We start from the raw sequence: 15,833 nt of genomic DNA on the forward strand, positions 1-15,833 counted from the left end.
GGGAAGGGAAGGGAAGGGAAGGGAAGGGAAGGGAAGGGAAGGGAAGGGAAGGGAAGGGAAGGGAAGGGAAGGGAAGGGAAGGGAAGGGAAGGGAAGGGAAGGGAAGGGAAGGGAAGGGAAGGGAAGGGAAGGGAAGGGAAGGGAAGGAGCCCCCAGGGTTTATTGGAGCTATTCCCAGGCTGTGGGAATATTGTGGAGTATCTCCTCCACATGGGATCCCCCTTTGGAGAGGCGCTGGTGCTCCCAGGGATCATGAGCTGGGATTCCTGGGAAGCCACCGTGCATTTTTCCCAGCTGCCCATGCAGAGCTGGCTCGGGAGGAGCAGGGAGAGGCTGTGCCAGCAGCTCCAGGGTGGGTTCCCAGCCCCTGGAAGGAGCACACAGAGCTTTCTTCCTTCCTGGGATTATCTCAGCCCCCGGGGCTCTGTGTCCGGCACCGCGCCCGGAGAGCGGCGGCGGCTCTGGCACCGTCCCACCCTCCCATGGCTGGGGACTCCAGGGGGTGTGGGACACGTGCCAGGCCTGAGGGAAATATTTCATAGGCAAATTTCCATGAGCATCTGTCTCCCAGTAGGACGGGGACAGGCGGATTCTTTAAGGATCCTCAGCAGAACGATGACACAACAATGTTGATATTACAATTTCAACTCTATTTGAACTCAAGCTCTTTCCTGATCTGGACATTTTGGACACACGAACCACAACCTGAGCTCTCAGTACAAACAAAACTCATTCTGCCCTGGCAGTGGTTGTGGCCACGTCCCCCAGGGATCCTGGCCCTCCCCAGCAGCACCAGCTCCAATCCAAGATCACCTGGAACTCTGCCGAGGGCTTTTATAAGATGGGAGATGGGGACGAAGGAAATCTTTAGAGGAGAATCCCAGACTGGTTTGGGTTGGGAGGGACCTTAAACCTCCTCCATAGCCCAGGGTGCTCCAAGCCCCAGTGTCCAGCCTGGCCTTGGACACTTCCAGGGATCCAGGGGCAGCCACAGCTGCTCTGGGCACCTGTGGGATGTGACCCCTTGCCAGTGCCTGCCTGGATGGTGCCACAGGGGCTGGGGACATTGATCCCACTGACCCCAAGGAGAGGCGAGCCCCCTTTGCCTTGGAGAATTTGGCTCCGAGGCTGCTGCAGCTCCAAGCTCAGATTCCTCAGGCCCCAAGCAGATCCCAGCCCCGCGCTGGCTCCGTGGTGGCTCTGGCAGAAGGAGCCCCCAGGCCCCAGGTGTGCCAAGCTCTGTGTCCCCGCAGTGGTGCTACAAGAGGGAGTGTGTGCCCTTCGGGACGCGGCCGGAGGGCGTGGACGGAGCCTGGGGCTCGTGGTCGTCGTGGGGCGAGTGCAGCCGGACGTGCGGCGGCGGCGTGTCCTCGTCCGTGCGCCACTGCGACAGCCCCAGGTACACGGGGGTGGCCCTGTCACCACGGCCCTGCACTGTCCCCAACCCTCTGTGTCCGTGGGGAGGCACGTCCAGGTGCCTGCCATGCCTTGGGAGGCTGGACAGATGGGGGGTCTTAACTTCTTTTTGCCTGGGTCGGGATTGAATCACGGGATGGTATTTCTTGTTGGGACTCAGATGTTTATCAGTTCTTATCCATGTCACAGTCTCACAAACCCTGAGTTCTGCAGCACTTAACTCTAACAAACAATGGAGCCCCATCTCTCTCTCTACAAGGCCTTTTAAGGATAAACTGTCCAATTAAGAAATGACACCGAAATTATTTTTACTTTTAACCCAATAACCAACCACCCATGGCCCACAATGGGGACTTTTTATCCAATTACACAAAACCACCCAAACCCATGGAAAAGAAGGAGAAGTAGAAGTAGAAGTAGAAGTAGAAGTAGAAGTAGAAGTAGAAGTAGGAGAAGGAGAAGAAGTAGGAGAAGGAGAAGAAGAAGAAGAAGAAGAAGAAGAAGAAGAAGAAGAAGAAGAAGGAGAAGAAGAAGAAGGATCAGCCTCCACCCTAAAACCTCCATCTTGCTTTATATACATTATTATATTCTAAACCCTTCAACTCTAAGTTTCCCGCCCTGTGATATCACACACTTCTGTTCAAACTCCACACCCACAATCCCAGTTCTCTCATTCCATTTTGGAAGCTTCTCCACAGCCCCAGGTCAATGCAGTGTTCTCTTGGGGGTCAGTGCCTGGCAGCACAGAGAGTCTGAAATTCTCAGCAGCCAGGGTTCCAACAGATGGAGTTAAAGAATAAAGCAGGGATTTATGAAAAGGCCTCAATGGATCCACCTTGGGCAGCACAAGAGCCCAGCCAGGGCTGCTCCCAAGATGAACCAAAATGGTCCCAAAATGCACAACAGGTCCCAGGGTCTGTCCCTGGGATCAGTTCTGCTCCATTTGCACCTTGCAGTTCATTGTCCCATCCCAGCCCCAGCCCCTGCAGTCCCACCGTGCTTGATTTTCTCTCTGCAGCCCATGGGGTTTGTGCTCTTGGGCTGAGATTTGGATCATTTGTCCTTGGTGCCCAGCTGGAGCAGGAATTGTTTTGTCTCCCTGCTCTGTGCACAGAGCTCACCATCCCCTGATGTGAAGCCCAGACCCACCCACTAAAGCAGCACAGAATGTGAAAAATAGAAAAGCTCCAACCTGAGGCATCACCTGTGCACTCCACACTCAGCTCCTTTATCAGCCTCTGCCTTCCCTCCTCAGAGCCCTGGAAGTGCCTGAGGCTTGGCAAGGAGTGAAACAGCAGAGAATGAGGCATAAAGCTGGCACAGATGGCACTGCCCTGAGGAGACAGGAAACTTCCCAGGTGGAGAATTGGCTCACCCACCAATTTCTGCCTCTTCCATCCGTGCATTTTTGGGAGGGGGTGGGGGGAGGAAAGGGAGAAGAGAAGGAAAAGCACCCTCAGGCCGTTCTCAATGGAGCAGGGACATTATCCTATTAAAGACCCTGGCAATAATCCAATTATCCAGTGCCACCCCAGCCCTGTGCATGTCCCTTCATGTCACCTGAGCAGCAGTGACAGTTGCTCTTAGGTCCACCTGCATAAAGCTGGGCCTGCTTCCATTTCAGTAATGACTCCTGGAAGGTTTGGCAGGTTTTGAGTGCCTTTGTCCAGCTCTGTGCTCTGTGTTGGTGTTGGGGTTGCACCATACCCCCAAACCCTTTGTGCAAAGCCCTCTGTGCACTCGGGGAGATTTTAAGGCAGGATCATTCCTTGTGGTACAGAAGGGTTGGGAAAAGCCACCTGGGGCAGCCACCCCAAGGTGCTTGGGGCATAAACCTGCCCTGAGCAGTGTCTGGAGCTGTTCAGCACCTCCTTCCTCTTTGGCAGGCCCACGATTGGAGGGAAGTACTGCCTGGGAGAGAGGAAACGCTACCGCTCCTGCAACACCGACGTGAGTGGGGCAGCGGGGCTGGGAGGGGTGGAGGGATGGAGGGATGGAGGAGGGGGATCTGCCCTCTCCAAATGGGATCAGCCCTGTCCAGATGGGATGAGCCCTGTCCAGTTTGGGATCTGTCCTCTCCAATGGGATCAGCCCTGTCCAGGTTGGGATGAGCCCTCTCCAATGGGATCAGCCCTGACCAGATGGGGTTGAGCCCTCTCTGGGTTGAATGAGCCCTGTCAGGATTGGGTTGAGCCCTCTCCAAATAGGATCAGCCCTGTCCAGGTTGGGATCAGCCCTGTCCCAGTAGGATCAGCCCTCTCCAGTTGGGATGAGCTCTGTCCAGGGTGGATGAGTCCCCTCCAAGTGGGATGAACCCTCTGTGGTTGGGATCAGCCCTGTCCAGATGGGATGAGCCCTCTCCAACTAGGATAAGCCCTCTCCAGGCAGGATCAGCCCTCTGTGGTCGGGATCAGCCCTGTCCAGGTTGGGATGAGCCCTCTCCAATGGGATCAGCCCTGACCAGATGGGGTTGAGCCCTCTCTGGGTTGAATGAGCCCTGTCAGGATTGGGTTGAGCCCTCTCCAAATAGGATCAGCCCTGTCCCAGTAGGATGAGCCCTCTCCAGTTGGGATGAGCTCTGTCCAGGGTGGATGAGCCCCCTCCAAGTGGGATGAGCCCTCTCCAACTAGGATAAGCCCTCTCCAGGCGGGATCAGCCTTCTGTGGTCGGGATCAGCCCTGTCCAGGTGGGATGAGCCCTCTCCACACAGGCGCGGGGTGCTCTGTGCAGCCGTGGGAGGAAGAGGAGGAGGAGGAGGAGGCAGGGCGGGGTGTGCCGGCAGCGATCCCGCAATGGGGAATTCCGGGCAGGACCGGGCAGGTGTGGGAGCCGGCTCCGGGGGTGGGGGGGCTGCAAGGACCTGCGGGGCTTCGGGATCCAGAGGGGCCCGAAGATAAGAGGGAAAGGAGGGAAGAGAGAGAGAATTCCAGCTCTGCTTCTCCCAGGCTGCACCTGCACGGCTGCAGGTGAGGCTGGCTCAGACTCTGCTTCCTGGGGCTGAGGGCTAAACCTCAAAGATTTACAGAAAAAACTGCGCTGAGGGGATGCTCAGAGAAGCTTGGGACCTGGGGGGTTGCAGCTTTAACACCCACGGGCTGCTGGAGAGGGAAACAGATGGGTCCTGTGGCTTCCCTGGGTTTTGGGAGATTGCTCCCAGGGTCACGGATCAGGCAGAGCTCCTGGGACCTCTCCTCATGCTCTTGGTCTTCAGTACAGGAGGGACTGTCCTGCCACCGTGTAGCAGTGTCAGGGCTGGTGTTCCTGTCCCCAAAGACCTGGTGGCAGTGCCCCTTTGTCAGGGCTGGTGTCCCTGTCCCCACGGGGCTGGTGGCAGTGTCCAGTTACCTAGAGCTGGTGGCAGTGCCCCACTGGCAGAGCTGGTGTCCCTGTCCCTGAGGGCCTGATGTCCCTGTCCCCAAGGGCCTGGTGGCAGTGCCCCAGTGTCAGAGCTGATGTCCCTGTCCCCAAGGTGCTGGTGGCAGTGCCCCATTGCCTAGAGCTGGTGGCAGTGCCCCAGTGTCAGGGCTGATGTCCCTGTCCCCAGGGGCTGGTGGCAGTGCCCCAGTGTCAGAGCTGATGTCCCCAGGGACTGGTGTCCCTGTCCCCAGGGGCTGATGTCTCTGTCCCCAGGGGCTGTGGCAGTGCCCATTGTTAGGGTTGGTGTCCCTGTCCCCAGGGGCTGGTGGCAGTGCCCCAGTGTCAGAGCTGATGTCCCTGTCCCCAGGGGCTGATGTCCCTGTCCCCAAGGTGCTGGTGGCAGTGCCCCATTGCCTAGAGCTGGTGGCAGTGCCCCAGTGTCAGGGCTGATGTCCCTGTCCCCAGGGGCTGGTGTCGCTGTCCCCAGGGGCTGTGGCAGTGGTCCATTATTAGGGCTGATGTCCTGTCCCCAGGGGCTGTGGCAGTGCCCGGCTGTCCCCCTGCCCCCCTGGCCAGGCTGCCCCAGCCCCACACTGACCCATGGCTGTGTCCCCAGGACTGCCCGCCGGGCTCGCAGGACTTCCGAGAGCTGCAGTGCGCCGAGTTCGACAGCGTGCCCTTCCGAGGGAAGTACTACACCTGGAAAACCTACCGGGGAGGTGAGCTGGGCTGGGGCTGCTCCCCCGGGGCAGGAATGCTGCAGCCTCCCTCAAAGTGTCTCCTTCAGAAGCCACTCGGAGTAAGGCAGTGTGGGGGGTGTTTGCAGGGGTCCCAGGACAAAGGGTTTTGGCCACCAGGAATAGCACAACCAATGAGGAAACAGGGAAAGAAAGGAGAAACCACAAGAATTTGGGACATATGGGGAAAGTGTCTTGGTTTGAAAAGACAGGTGACTGCTTAAGGAAGGCAGGAGCCTCCCCTGAAATGGAAAATGTAAACCCCATCCCTCTGAATTGCTATAATTTTGAAATTAAAGGGCTCTCAGGCAAAGATAGGGGAGCAGGAATAACAGTTCTTTATGAGGAAAATTAAGAATACAAATGCAATAGTACTAAAAAGAAAACAAACCACTGCCAGAGTGAGAGCAGTCCCTGTCCCCTGTGTGTCAGGGTGGGGGCTCAGCCCTCCTGCAGTGCCAGCTGTGGTTCTGCTGCAGCAGGATCCTGCACAAGGGGGGAGTTTTCCTCTGAAGGTCCAATGGAAAAGGCAGCTGCTCCTCTGGGAATGAAGTGGAAAGGCTATTCTGTGTCCCAAAATCTCAGATTGTATCCAGGTAGGAATGCTTGGCTCCTGCCCTGGGCAGAGCATCTCCCCATGGGATGATGGAATTTGATCAGCCCTGCAGGGACACTCAGTGGCCATGGACAGAGGAGATCTCCTGGAGGGAGGATGGGCTGTGGGAGAGATAAAGAAAACTGCCCCATGAACAGAGAGAACTGCCCCAGCTCTGACAGGTGACAATAGGATACACACTCCCATTTCCAACCTAAGACAGATACTCGATGGGGAGGAGACAGAGCAGGCAGGGAACGCTTCCTGAGCAGGAGAAGGGATGGGATCTGGTGGATCCTTCAAAGAGCAGCCCTCCCTCTTCCTGAGGTCAGCCCTGGGTCCTGCAGAAGGGTCTGGAGGAGGCTCTGTGGCACAAATCTCCCAATAATGAGGAGGAACAGCTCATCTCCTTGGAGGAGTTAAGAAGCTGGACTGGGGAAATCCTTCCCAGCTGTGCAAACAAGCCCAGCTCCCAGCGGGGCTCCTGCAGCTGGAGCAGCTGTGCTGAGGCTGCAGGGGATGGATCAATAACAGTGGAATAAAACTGGGAGGCTGTCCCCAGACCCCAGTGGATGCCAAGGAGGAAGACAGCCCTGCAGGCTGGAGCTGCCCTGGCTCAGACCTCTCTCCTCCCCAGGCATGGCCCAGGGCTTGGCTGGCCAGCTGAACATCACCCTTGAGGTGTCATCTGACCCTGACAGGGATTTTTGGCATTCATAAAGAGCCCCTTCCTCTCCCTGTGCTTCAGCTTCCCCTGCCACAAAATGAGGGGTGAAACCTCTCCCCTGATGGGAGGCTGGCAGTGCTGACAGTGCCCTGTCCTGAAGGGATCTGGGAGCTTCATCTCCTCTTCCCACAGTGGCTGTGGGTCATGAGGAGCACTTTTATTTTGTTTATTTGGAGTCAGAGAGTGTCCCTGTTGTCACCTGGGGTGGCCCAGGGAGGAACCATGGAGCAGGGAAGGTCAAGGAACAACTTTGGACAAGTTTGGGCTCTCTCTCAGAGACCTGGTTTGTGTCCAGTGCCTAAAGGGGGCTGGAAAGAAAGAGAATTTAGCAAGGCTGGAGGGACCCAGGGAATGGCTCCCACTGCCAGAGGGCAGGGCTGGATGGGATCTTGGGAAGGGATTGTTTCCTGGCAGGGAACTTCATCTGGATATTGGGGTCCATGTGCATATTGGAGGTTCATCACCCAATTACAACTTCAGGCAATGAAGTCATTTACCTCAAATTTGCTCTCCCCAACTCACTTTTGTTTCCATTTCTGGGGCCTGAGGCAGTGAAGTGTCCTTGATTCCCAGGCCTGGAGAGGAATTGTTGTGTCTGACCAAAATGGGAAAGCAGCAGCTCACACTGTGTGTGGAGTTTGGAGTTATGCACTAAAGAACGGCAGGATTACAAATAGATTAAAAATATAAAAGCTAAAATCCTAAAATGAGGTGGAGCAAAGCTTTATATGTCTTTTATTTTTTAATTGCTCAGTTGCAGACCCAAACCATCCAATTTTTAGGCACTTTCCAAATAGCACACAGGCAAAATTGAACGAAAATCCTCCAATTTTAATGAGAAACCCTGAGACAGGACAAACTGAATTTTGACTCATCCCACATGGAGCAGTGTGAGCACAGGACCCCAGTGCCTGCACCCCAAGGGCACCCCCTGCTCCCAGTGGGAGCTGCTGCTCCCCCTGCTCAGCAGCTGCTCCTCCAGGGGCTTGCCCAGGCATCCTGCTCCAGAAAATGCCTCCAGGCTGCTGAATTCCCCTCTCGTGTCTCCTCCTGCTCCTCCCTCTCCCAGCTTTGCTCTCTCTGCCCCCCAGCTGCTCTGCACAGCTGGGCCCCCTCCCCTCCCCTCCTCTCAGCCCTTTGATGTTCCCTATCGAGTTTCCCTTTGCACATTCCCATTCCTCCCATCCAAGGTGCCTCCCAGCTCTGGCACGGGCAGCAGGAGGTGGGTGCTGCCTCCAGGAGGGAGCTGGCACAGCTCAGGCACCTCTGCCAGGCTCCTGCTGGGTCTCCTGGGATGCTCAGTAGAGGCAGCAAACGCCACAAGCCACAGCAGGGGCTGAGAAAATCCAGTGGCAGCAGCCAGGGAATGCTGTGCTGGAGCCACACCCTACTCCCAGGCACTTCATGTGGATATTTGGGTGCTGTTCCTGGGGTGGTGCTTTGGAAAAGGTCGTTGGGAAATAGAGGAAATACAGAAATTTCAGCTGTGGCTTGAAGATCCTTCTCCTTCATCCACGAGCCACACAGGATTCACCTCGGACAGAAAGGAAGGGTTTCCCTGGCCCAGTAACTTGGTTCTTCTGCTCTGGCAGCTGAAAAAAAAACCTTGGAAAGGTAGCTCAGGAGCTGCTGCCTCAGTTTCCCTGCTGGTAAAGCGGGCAGAAGGGTTTTACAACCTGTGAAGTGCCAGGAGTGACCTGGATAAGAACAAATCACTTTGTTTCCTTCCCTGTCACATCCAGCCCGTGTTCCCAGGCTGTGCAGGAGGGACAGTGTCCCCCCAGGGTCTGTGCCCAGCTCAAGGGCATGGCTCTCTCCTCCGGGGGCATCCTCCTGGTTTTCCACATTCTTTCTTATGGGAATAAATCACACAGATTCCATTTTCTTCATGGTGGAAAAAATCCCATTCTTTATTCACATAACTCCTTTTTATACAATTTTACACACCTCGTGTGTGACTCCAATTAGTCAGCAGCTTCCTTACCAATTTATTGATTAGTAATAAGTTTTTATTTTGTATTGATTGGTAATTCCAACCCTGGTGTGTACCTGCAGGAAAAGTTGTTTGTGAGAGATAGTTTATACAGGTGCTGGGTGTTTTTCACCCAGGAATAGATTGCTGTATTAACAAACTGCTCACACCAGGATTGCTTTCACTTGGGAACTTGCAAAGTGCCAGCTTTGCCACTGATTCCAGGAGAGCAGGCTTGATCTGATGAAGATTTTAGGAAGCCTTTGTGATTTTTCTGCCTGACTGCAACACTTCAGAACACGTTTGAAGCTGTGCTCCTTCCCCAGGGGGTGTCAAGGCGTGTTCCCTCAACTGCCTGGCCGAGGGCTTCAACTTCTACACAGAGAGAGCGGCGGCCGTGGTGGATGGAACCCCCTGCAGGCAGGACTCCAACGACATCTGTGTCAACGGGGAGTGCAAGGTGGGACAGGGACAGAGCCCCGGGAATGGGGGACAGGGACAGAGCCCGGGAATGGGGGGAATGACAGACCTGAAACAGGGGACACAGGGACAGACCATGGGAATGGGGGCAGGGACAGAGACCTGGGAATGGGGGACAGGGACAGACCCCAGGACAGGGGGACAAGGACAAACCCGAAGCAGAGGGGCCAGGGGCAGATCCATGGGCAGGGGGGGACAGGGACAGACCCCCTGGTATGGGGGGACAGGGACAGACCCCCAGGATGGGGGACAAGGACAGACCCCAGGAATGGGGGGCAGGGCCAGACCCCAGGACAGGGGGACAAGGACAAACCCGAAGCAGAGGGGACAGGGACAGACCCATGGACAGAGGGGACAGGGACAGACCCCGAGATGGGAGGGACAGGGAAAGACCCCAGGAATGGGGGACAAGGACAGACTCCCAGGATGGGGGAACAGGGACAGACCCCCAGGATGGGGGACAGAGACAGACCCCCGGGACGAGGGGACAAGGAGAGACCCCGGGAATGGGGGACAGGGACAGACCCCAGGTCAGGGGGACAAGGTTAGACCCATGGGCAGGGGGGACAAGAACAGATCTCTGGGTAGAGGGGACAGATCCCCAAGAAGAGGGGACAGGGACAGACCCCTGGGCAGGCAAACGCTGCCCTCAAACTGGTCACACAGACGTGGGATGGGTGGAGGGTTAAGAGAGCTGGGGGTGCTCACCTGGACAAGAGAAGGCTCCAGGGAGAGCTCAGAGCCCCTGGCAGGGCCTGGAGGGGCTCCAGGAGAGCTGGAGAGGGACTGGGGACAAGGATGGAGGGACAGGACACAGGGAATGGCTGCCAGTGCCAGAGGGCAGGGCTGGATGGGATCTTGGGCAGGAATTGTTCCCTGGCAGGGTGGGCAGGCCCTGGCACAGGGTGCCCAGAGCAGCTGTGGCTGCCCCTGGATCCCTGGCAGTGCCCAAGGCCAGGCTGGACAGGGCTGGGAGCAGCCTGGGACAGTGGGAGGTGTCTCTGCCATGGCAGGGGTGGAATGGGATGATCTTTAAGGTCCCTTCCCACCCAAACCATCCTGGGATTCCATGATTTCTCTGCCTGGACACCCAGTGGGAGCAGGAACATTCCCATCCACTCTGCATTCTCTGCCTCACAGATGGATCCCTGCACTCCCAGCCTGTGCAGCCCCAGCCCCTTTGATGTTTCCCTTGCAATGGGATCTGGGGGAGCTGTAAAAGTTAATTATAAGGAAGCGCTGCGGGAGTGGCCAACATCCCCCGGCAGACAGACAGACAGACAGACTGCATGTCTGTCTGTCTGCCTCCCTTCCTGCATCTCTGGGATCTGTTTGTCTCCGTGGGGCTGTGGAACAAAGGGGGGTTGCACCCGAGGGAGCCACAGCAGTGCTGGTGACCCTTGTGCAGAGGGACAGAGGCCACAAGGACACATCAGCTGCAGGGACAGGGCTTCCCTGGGGCTCCACTCGGGCACCCCGAGCCCTGCACCCTCCCAGGAGAGGGCTGGCACTGCCGAGGTGTCCGGGGCACGGAGGGGACAGCAGGGTCCCCGCGGGCCGGCTCACGGCGCTGCTCCTCCCCGCAGCACGTGGGCTGTGACCGGGTGCTGGGCTCCGACTCCAAGGAGGACAAGTGCCGGGTGTGCGGGGGAGATGGCAGCTCCTGCGAGACCATCGAGGGCGTCTTCAACCAGTCCCTGCCCGAGGGAGGTAGGGAACAAACGGCCTGCTCACCCTCAGTCCCTCCTCCACCTCACCTGCCCCTGGGGACAAACCCCAGAGCTGAATCCCGAGGGGTGGCACCAGGCTGGGAGGCAGCAAATCCCTCCTGTCCTCCAGCCAAGCCCTGCCAGTCTCCTTGAGCCAGGTCTCATAAGCTCTTGGAGATCTATTTCACACCCAAGATAGCTCAGCTAGTGTTGGACACAAAAAGGTTTTAATAAAAGGCAAAATAACAAACTCTTTACAGAGAAAAACCAAGCCAGGTGCAGAAGCCCTCCTGCCCTTGGTAAAACACCTCACAAAAGCAATTAGTTTCTTTATTTTCTTCTTTTACTAGTAAATTGCCCAAGCAGGACTTTTTGGCTCCTGTCCTATCCTTAAGTTGGAGGTGAAGTCCCCAGGTCCTATGAGGTGCCTTTTCACCTGAGGAGAGAAACTTCTGGGCTTATTTCCTTTTTGAGGGGACAAAGGATAGCTTTGTCACTCAGTCAACAGGGGGCACATTGCTATAGTGCCCCAGCCTCCAGTGGTGCCCAAATCTCTGACACAGAGCTCCAAGCCCCTTCCCTGCTCCCCAGGGCTGATCCCAGCTCCACAGCACATTCCCAGTCCCACCACAAGAGCCCCCAGTGCAAACCCACTCCATTTTGGGGCCCCAAATGCTTTTTCCATCATTTCCCTGTGGATAAGGGGTTGGCTCACCCTCCCATCCAGCCCAGGGCAGCTCTGGCTCTGGGATTGAGGCTGAAAATGCTGCTCACCTGCTTGTCCCACAGGTTATGAGGAGGTGATCCAGATCCCCAAGGGCTCCGTGCACATCGACATCCGGGAGCTGAACCTCTCCATCAACTACCTGGGTGAGCTGGGGCTGGGGCTGCTGAAACCCCAGCCAGGCCCTGCCATGTCCCTGGGATTAACAGGGAAATGCAGGGAGAAGGTCCCACTGCAGCTGGGAGTGGGGATTTGGGGGTCCCAGGCTGGGGTTTGGGGCGGGGGAAGGCAGCAGGGCAGTGTGGGCTGTGTGTCCCCCACAGTGTCCCTGTCCTGTGTTAGCATCACAACCCTGGGCAAACCCCACATCCCTCAGTTCCTGCCATCTCCCCTCTGCCATCCTGGGGATTAAAAACTCTCACATTTTCCTCGGGCTTAGTTTTCCAGCCTTGCTCAGTCCTGCTTTCACAACGAGGATTTTCTTTCCCCTTTTTTCCTCCCTGTCCCCCGAGCGGTGTGGGGCAGGGCAGGGTGCTCTCCCTGGATGCTGCCGGGTGCCAGCAGGATTCTCCCGGCACCATCCCTCCCCTGGGATCGGAGGTGCCTCCATCCCTCCCTTCCCGGTGTGTGAGGACTCCTTTCTGCATTTCTGCGCTCTCAGGACTCCGCAGGCTCTGCCCCTTTGGGATCCCTGCGGGCATCCCCGAAGGAGGGAGCATCCTCCATCCTCCCCAGCTTGCAGGATCCCCCGTGTCCCGAGCGCGGTGGGGTCGGCGGGCGGCGGTGCCCGGAGCTCGGTGGAGCGGAGGGCCGGCAGGAGCCGGAGCAGGAGCGAGTTCTCCGATCCCCCTCTAGCGACTCTGCCGGGCAACCACAGCCCGGCTCCGGGCCCCGCAGCCCCAGGAGCCCCAGCAGCCCCGACCCAGCGTGCGCAGCTGGGTTTGAGCCTGGCTTCGTGGCCACAGCTGGCCCCCGGGCTGAGACCACATCGGTGTCACCCTGCTGGTGGCTCTGTGCCCTCCCTGGTGCCATTTAGCAAAGCTCTGAGCCCGGCAGGTGGCTGAAGTTGGCCCAGGTGCCCCGAGCTTTGTGCTGAGCCCCCTCCCCTGTGCTGGCAGCGCTGCGAGGGGACAGTGGGGAATATTTCATCAACGGGAAGCTCTCCATCGATCCCCCCCGGCGCTTCGACATCGCCGGCACCACCTTCCACTACAGGAGGTCCCCCGAGGAGCCCGAGTCACTGGAGGCTTTGGGACCCACCAACATCACCCTCTTTGTCATGGTTGGTAACTTCCTACCCCTCCCAGCGTGCGCCTAGTTGGGCTGGAAGGATCTTGCTGTGGTACCTGGGGGTTGGAGCTGATCAACCCCCGGTGTGGCTGTTGGGGGTAAAGGGAAACAGGGAGCAGAGGTAAATTGGGCTGAGCTCATACAGTAAATCACAGAATTAGCTTGGAAAAGCCCTTTGAGACCAAGCTGTGACCCAACCCTGAGGTCACACTGTCAGGTCACAGACCTGACCACGGCACCGAGTGCCACATCCAGCCTTGGAAGGGTCACCCCAGGTGGGACAGGAGTCCCCAGCCCCTGCCTTGGGGGGCCAGGGCTTTATCCACTGGGCACTCCCAGATCTCCCTCCCTAATTCTCAGGTCTCCTGCCCTGATCTCTGAGGCTCTGGGAGGGCTCCACCCTTGAGTGCCTGGGAGCTCATTCTCTGATCGAGCACCACTGGCACCACTGGCAGCTGTACTGGGAGGGGCTGGGAGGGGACAGGGGAGGATTCCAGCTGCTAGAGAGGCTGTGGGATGCCAGCTGGGTGGTCACTGTGGTGGCACTGACGTCCTGGGGGTGCCTTTCCTGCAGGTGCTGGTGAGGACAGAGCCGCAGGGGATCCGCTACAAGTTCAACGCCCCCGTGGGCAGGGATGGCTCCAGCCTGTACTCCTGGCACTACACCCCGTGGACCAAGTGCTCCGTGCTGTGTGCAGGGGGTGAGCTCTGATGCTGGGCTGCCTTGGGGGGACCTGTGGGACCCCCCCTCCTGTGCTGTGTCTGGGCCTCTGGGGTGTCTACAAGGCCCCACCCTGCACTCAGCCAGATGAGAGTTGGGTCAGGCAGTGACAGGGCAAAGAACCTGGCTGCCATCTTCAGCTGGGCTAAGATATGGGTGGAAGGACCTTGAAGATCAAAATTTTCCATCCCCTGCCATGGCAGGGACACCTCCCACTGTGCCAGGCTGCTCCAGCCCTGCCCAGCCTGGCCTTGGGCACTGCCAGGGATCCAGGGGCAGCCACAGCTGCTCTGGGCACCCTGTGCCAGGGCCTGCCCACCCTGCCAGGGAACAATTCCTGCCCAAGATCCCACTCTCATTTTATAAATTTTGGTGTATTAGCATATTGGAGTTAATTGTCCCATTCCAGCCCCAGCCCCTGCAGTCCCACCCTGCTTGTTTTTCTCTCTCCAGCCCACAGGGTTTGTGCTCCTGGACTGAGATTTGGATCATTTGTCCTTGGTGCCCAGCTGGAGCAGGAATTGTTTTGTCTCCCTGCTCTGTGCACAGAGCTCACCATGCCCTGATATGAAGCCCAACCCACACACTAAAGCAGCACAGAATGTGAAAAATAGAGAAGCTCAAACCTGAGGCATCACAGGCTCAGCCTCCCTTTCCCCTTCCCTCTTTCCCCTGGGCAGGCAGCCAGATCCAGTCTGTGGTGTGCAGGAAGCTCTCGGATGGCTCAACTGTCCCCAACCACTTCTGCAGCGCTGACACCAAAGTCCCCGAGCGACAGAGGAGCTGCAACACCGAGCCCTGTCCCCCGGCGTGAGTACCAGTCTGGGAAATTAACCTGATTTTTTTGTTTCCTGTTAAACTTTAAAGGTTAACAGAAAGTTTATATGGTATGGATTTGTATTTAAAATTTGAAATAAGAAACGTTGATTTAGGAAATAAACATTTCTTTGGAGAAATAGAACTATGAAAGATAGACCCACGAAGAGTAATTTTAGATAATAATAGCTCTAGATAATTTTAGATAATAAAATTAGTATAATATTATAATCAAATATATAAAATTTGATTATAATATTAAATATAATGTATTATAATATTATATATTATATTTACTATTATAATCATATTTCTATTATATTTACTATATTTACATATTATATTTACTATTATAATATATAATATTATTAATGAGATTAAATACATTTTAGATAATAATAGCTTTAAAACATTTACAACATAGTGTAGCAAACACTGATAAGCCAAGAAATGCTTATAACATATTATAATTAAGAAATAGTTAACTTCTAATTATAATAGCATAAATTATAGTATCTATATTGTCTTACCCTTTGCTTGAGACTAAAAACAGGAAAAAAAATTAAATTAATTTAAAATTAAAATTTTTAATTTTTAATTTGCAATTTAAAATTAATTTTTTAATTTAAAATTTAAAATTAAACTTTTACATTTAAATTTTTAAAACGCCTCTCAGTTCCCCCATCTCTAAGTCAAAACAAGACTTATTGCAACACACCCAGAGCCCGGGCAAGGAGCCAGGGGGAAAACCAGGATGGCAGAGAGTGAAATTCCCCCCTTGCTGCCATCCCCAAGTCACAGCCCCCACTGGTGACAGTGCAGCTCTGCTGGGGAATGGGGTGGGGGTTTCTCCCCTGTGTCCCAGATATTCAGTGAGTCCCTGAGGAATCGTGCCAGCCCCTCCCTGGCTCTTCCTTGAAGGGGAAGGGCAGGTTGCAGGGACAGAGCTTCAGCCAGAGCTGCCTGGGAGGCTGTGGCTGCAGAGGGGCTGGGGCTGTGTGCAGGGCAGTGGGCACCAGCCCAGCCCAGCCCAGCCCAGCCCAGCTCTGCTGTTGCCCCATCTCCAGCTGGGCCATTGGGAACTGGTCCGAGTGCAGCCGCAGCTGCAACGAGGGCGTCCGGACCCGCAGCGTCTTCTGCAAGAGGAAGATCTCTGCCAGCGAGGAGAAAACCCTGGATGATGCCTCCTGCACCCAGCCACGGCCCAAGATGCTGGAGCCCTGCAACAACCAAACGTGTCCTCCCGAGTGGGTGGCCCTGGACTGGTCAGAGGCGAGTGCCAAAGGAGG

At 56.1% G+C, this 15,833-nt stretch overlaps 1 protein-coding gene across 1 annotated transcript in view; it reads left to right on the plus strand.

The window, feature by feature from the left end:
• Positions 1 to 15,833, plus strand: part of ADAMTS10 (ADAM metallopeptidase with thrombospondin type 1 motif 10) — a 66,533-nt gene that overhangs the window by 45,763 nt on the left and 4,937 nt on the right. The window contains exons 13-22 of the mRNA XM_084220970.1: positions 1,254 to 1,399; positions 3,303 to 3,366; positions 5,390 to 5,492; positions 9,131 to 9,264; positions 10,871 to 10,994; positions 11,783 to 11,863; positions 12,836 to 12,999; positions 13,582 to 13,708; positions 14,409 to 14,538; positions 15,612 to 15,816. Of these exons, the coding sequence (XP_084077096.1) occupies positions 1,254 to 1,399; positions 3,303 to 3,366; positions 5,390 to 5,492; positions 9,131 to 9,264; positions 10,871 to 10,994; positions 11,783 to 11,863; positions 12,836 to 12,999; positions 13,582 to 13,708; positions 14,409 to 14,538; positions 15,612 to 15,816 (1,278 nt within the window). The remainder of the gene's footprint in view (positions 1 to 1,253; positions 1,400 to 3,302; positions 3,367 to 5,389; positions 5,493 to 9,130; positions 9,265 to 10,870; positions 10,995 to 11,782; positions 11,864 to 12,835; positions 13,000 to 13,581; positions 13,709 to 14,408; positions 14,539 to 15,611; positions 15,817 to 15,833) is intronic.

This window comes from Fringilla coelebs (assembly GCF_963513975.1).
Source record: "Fringilla coelebs genome assembly, chromosome: 24".
NCBI classification, from domain to species: domain Eukaryota; kingdom Metazoa; phylum Chordata; class Aves; order Passeriformes; family Fringillidae; genus Fringilla; species Fringilla coelebs.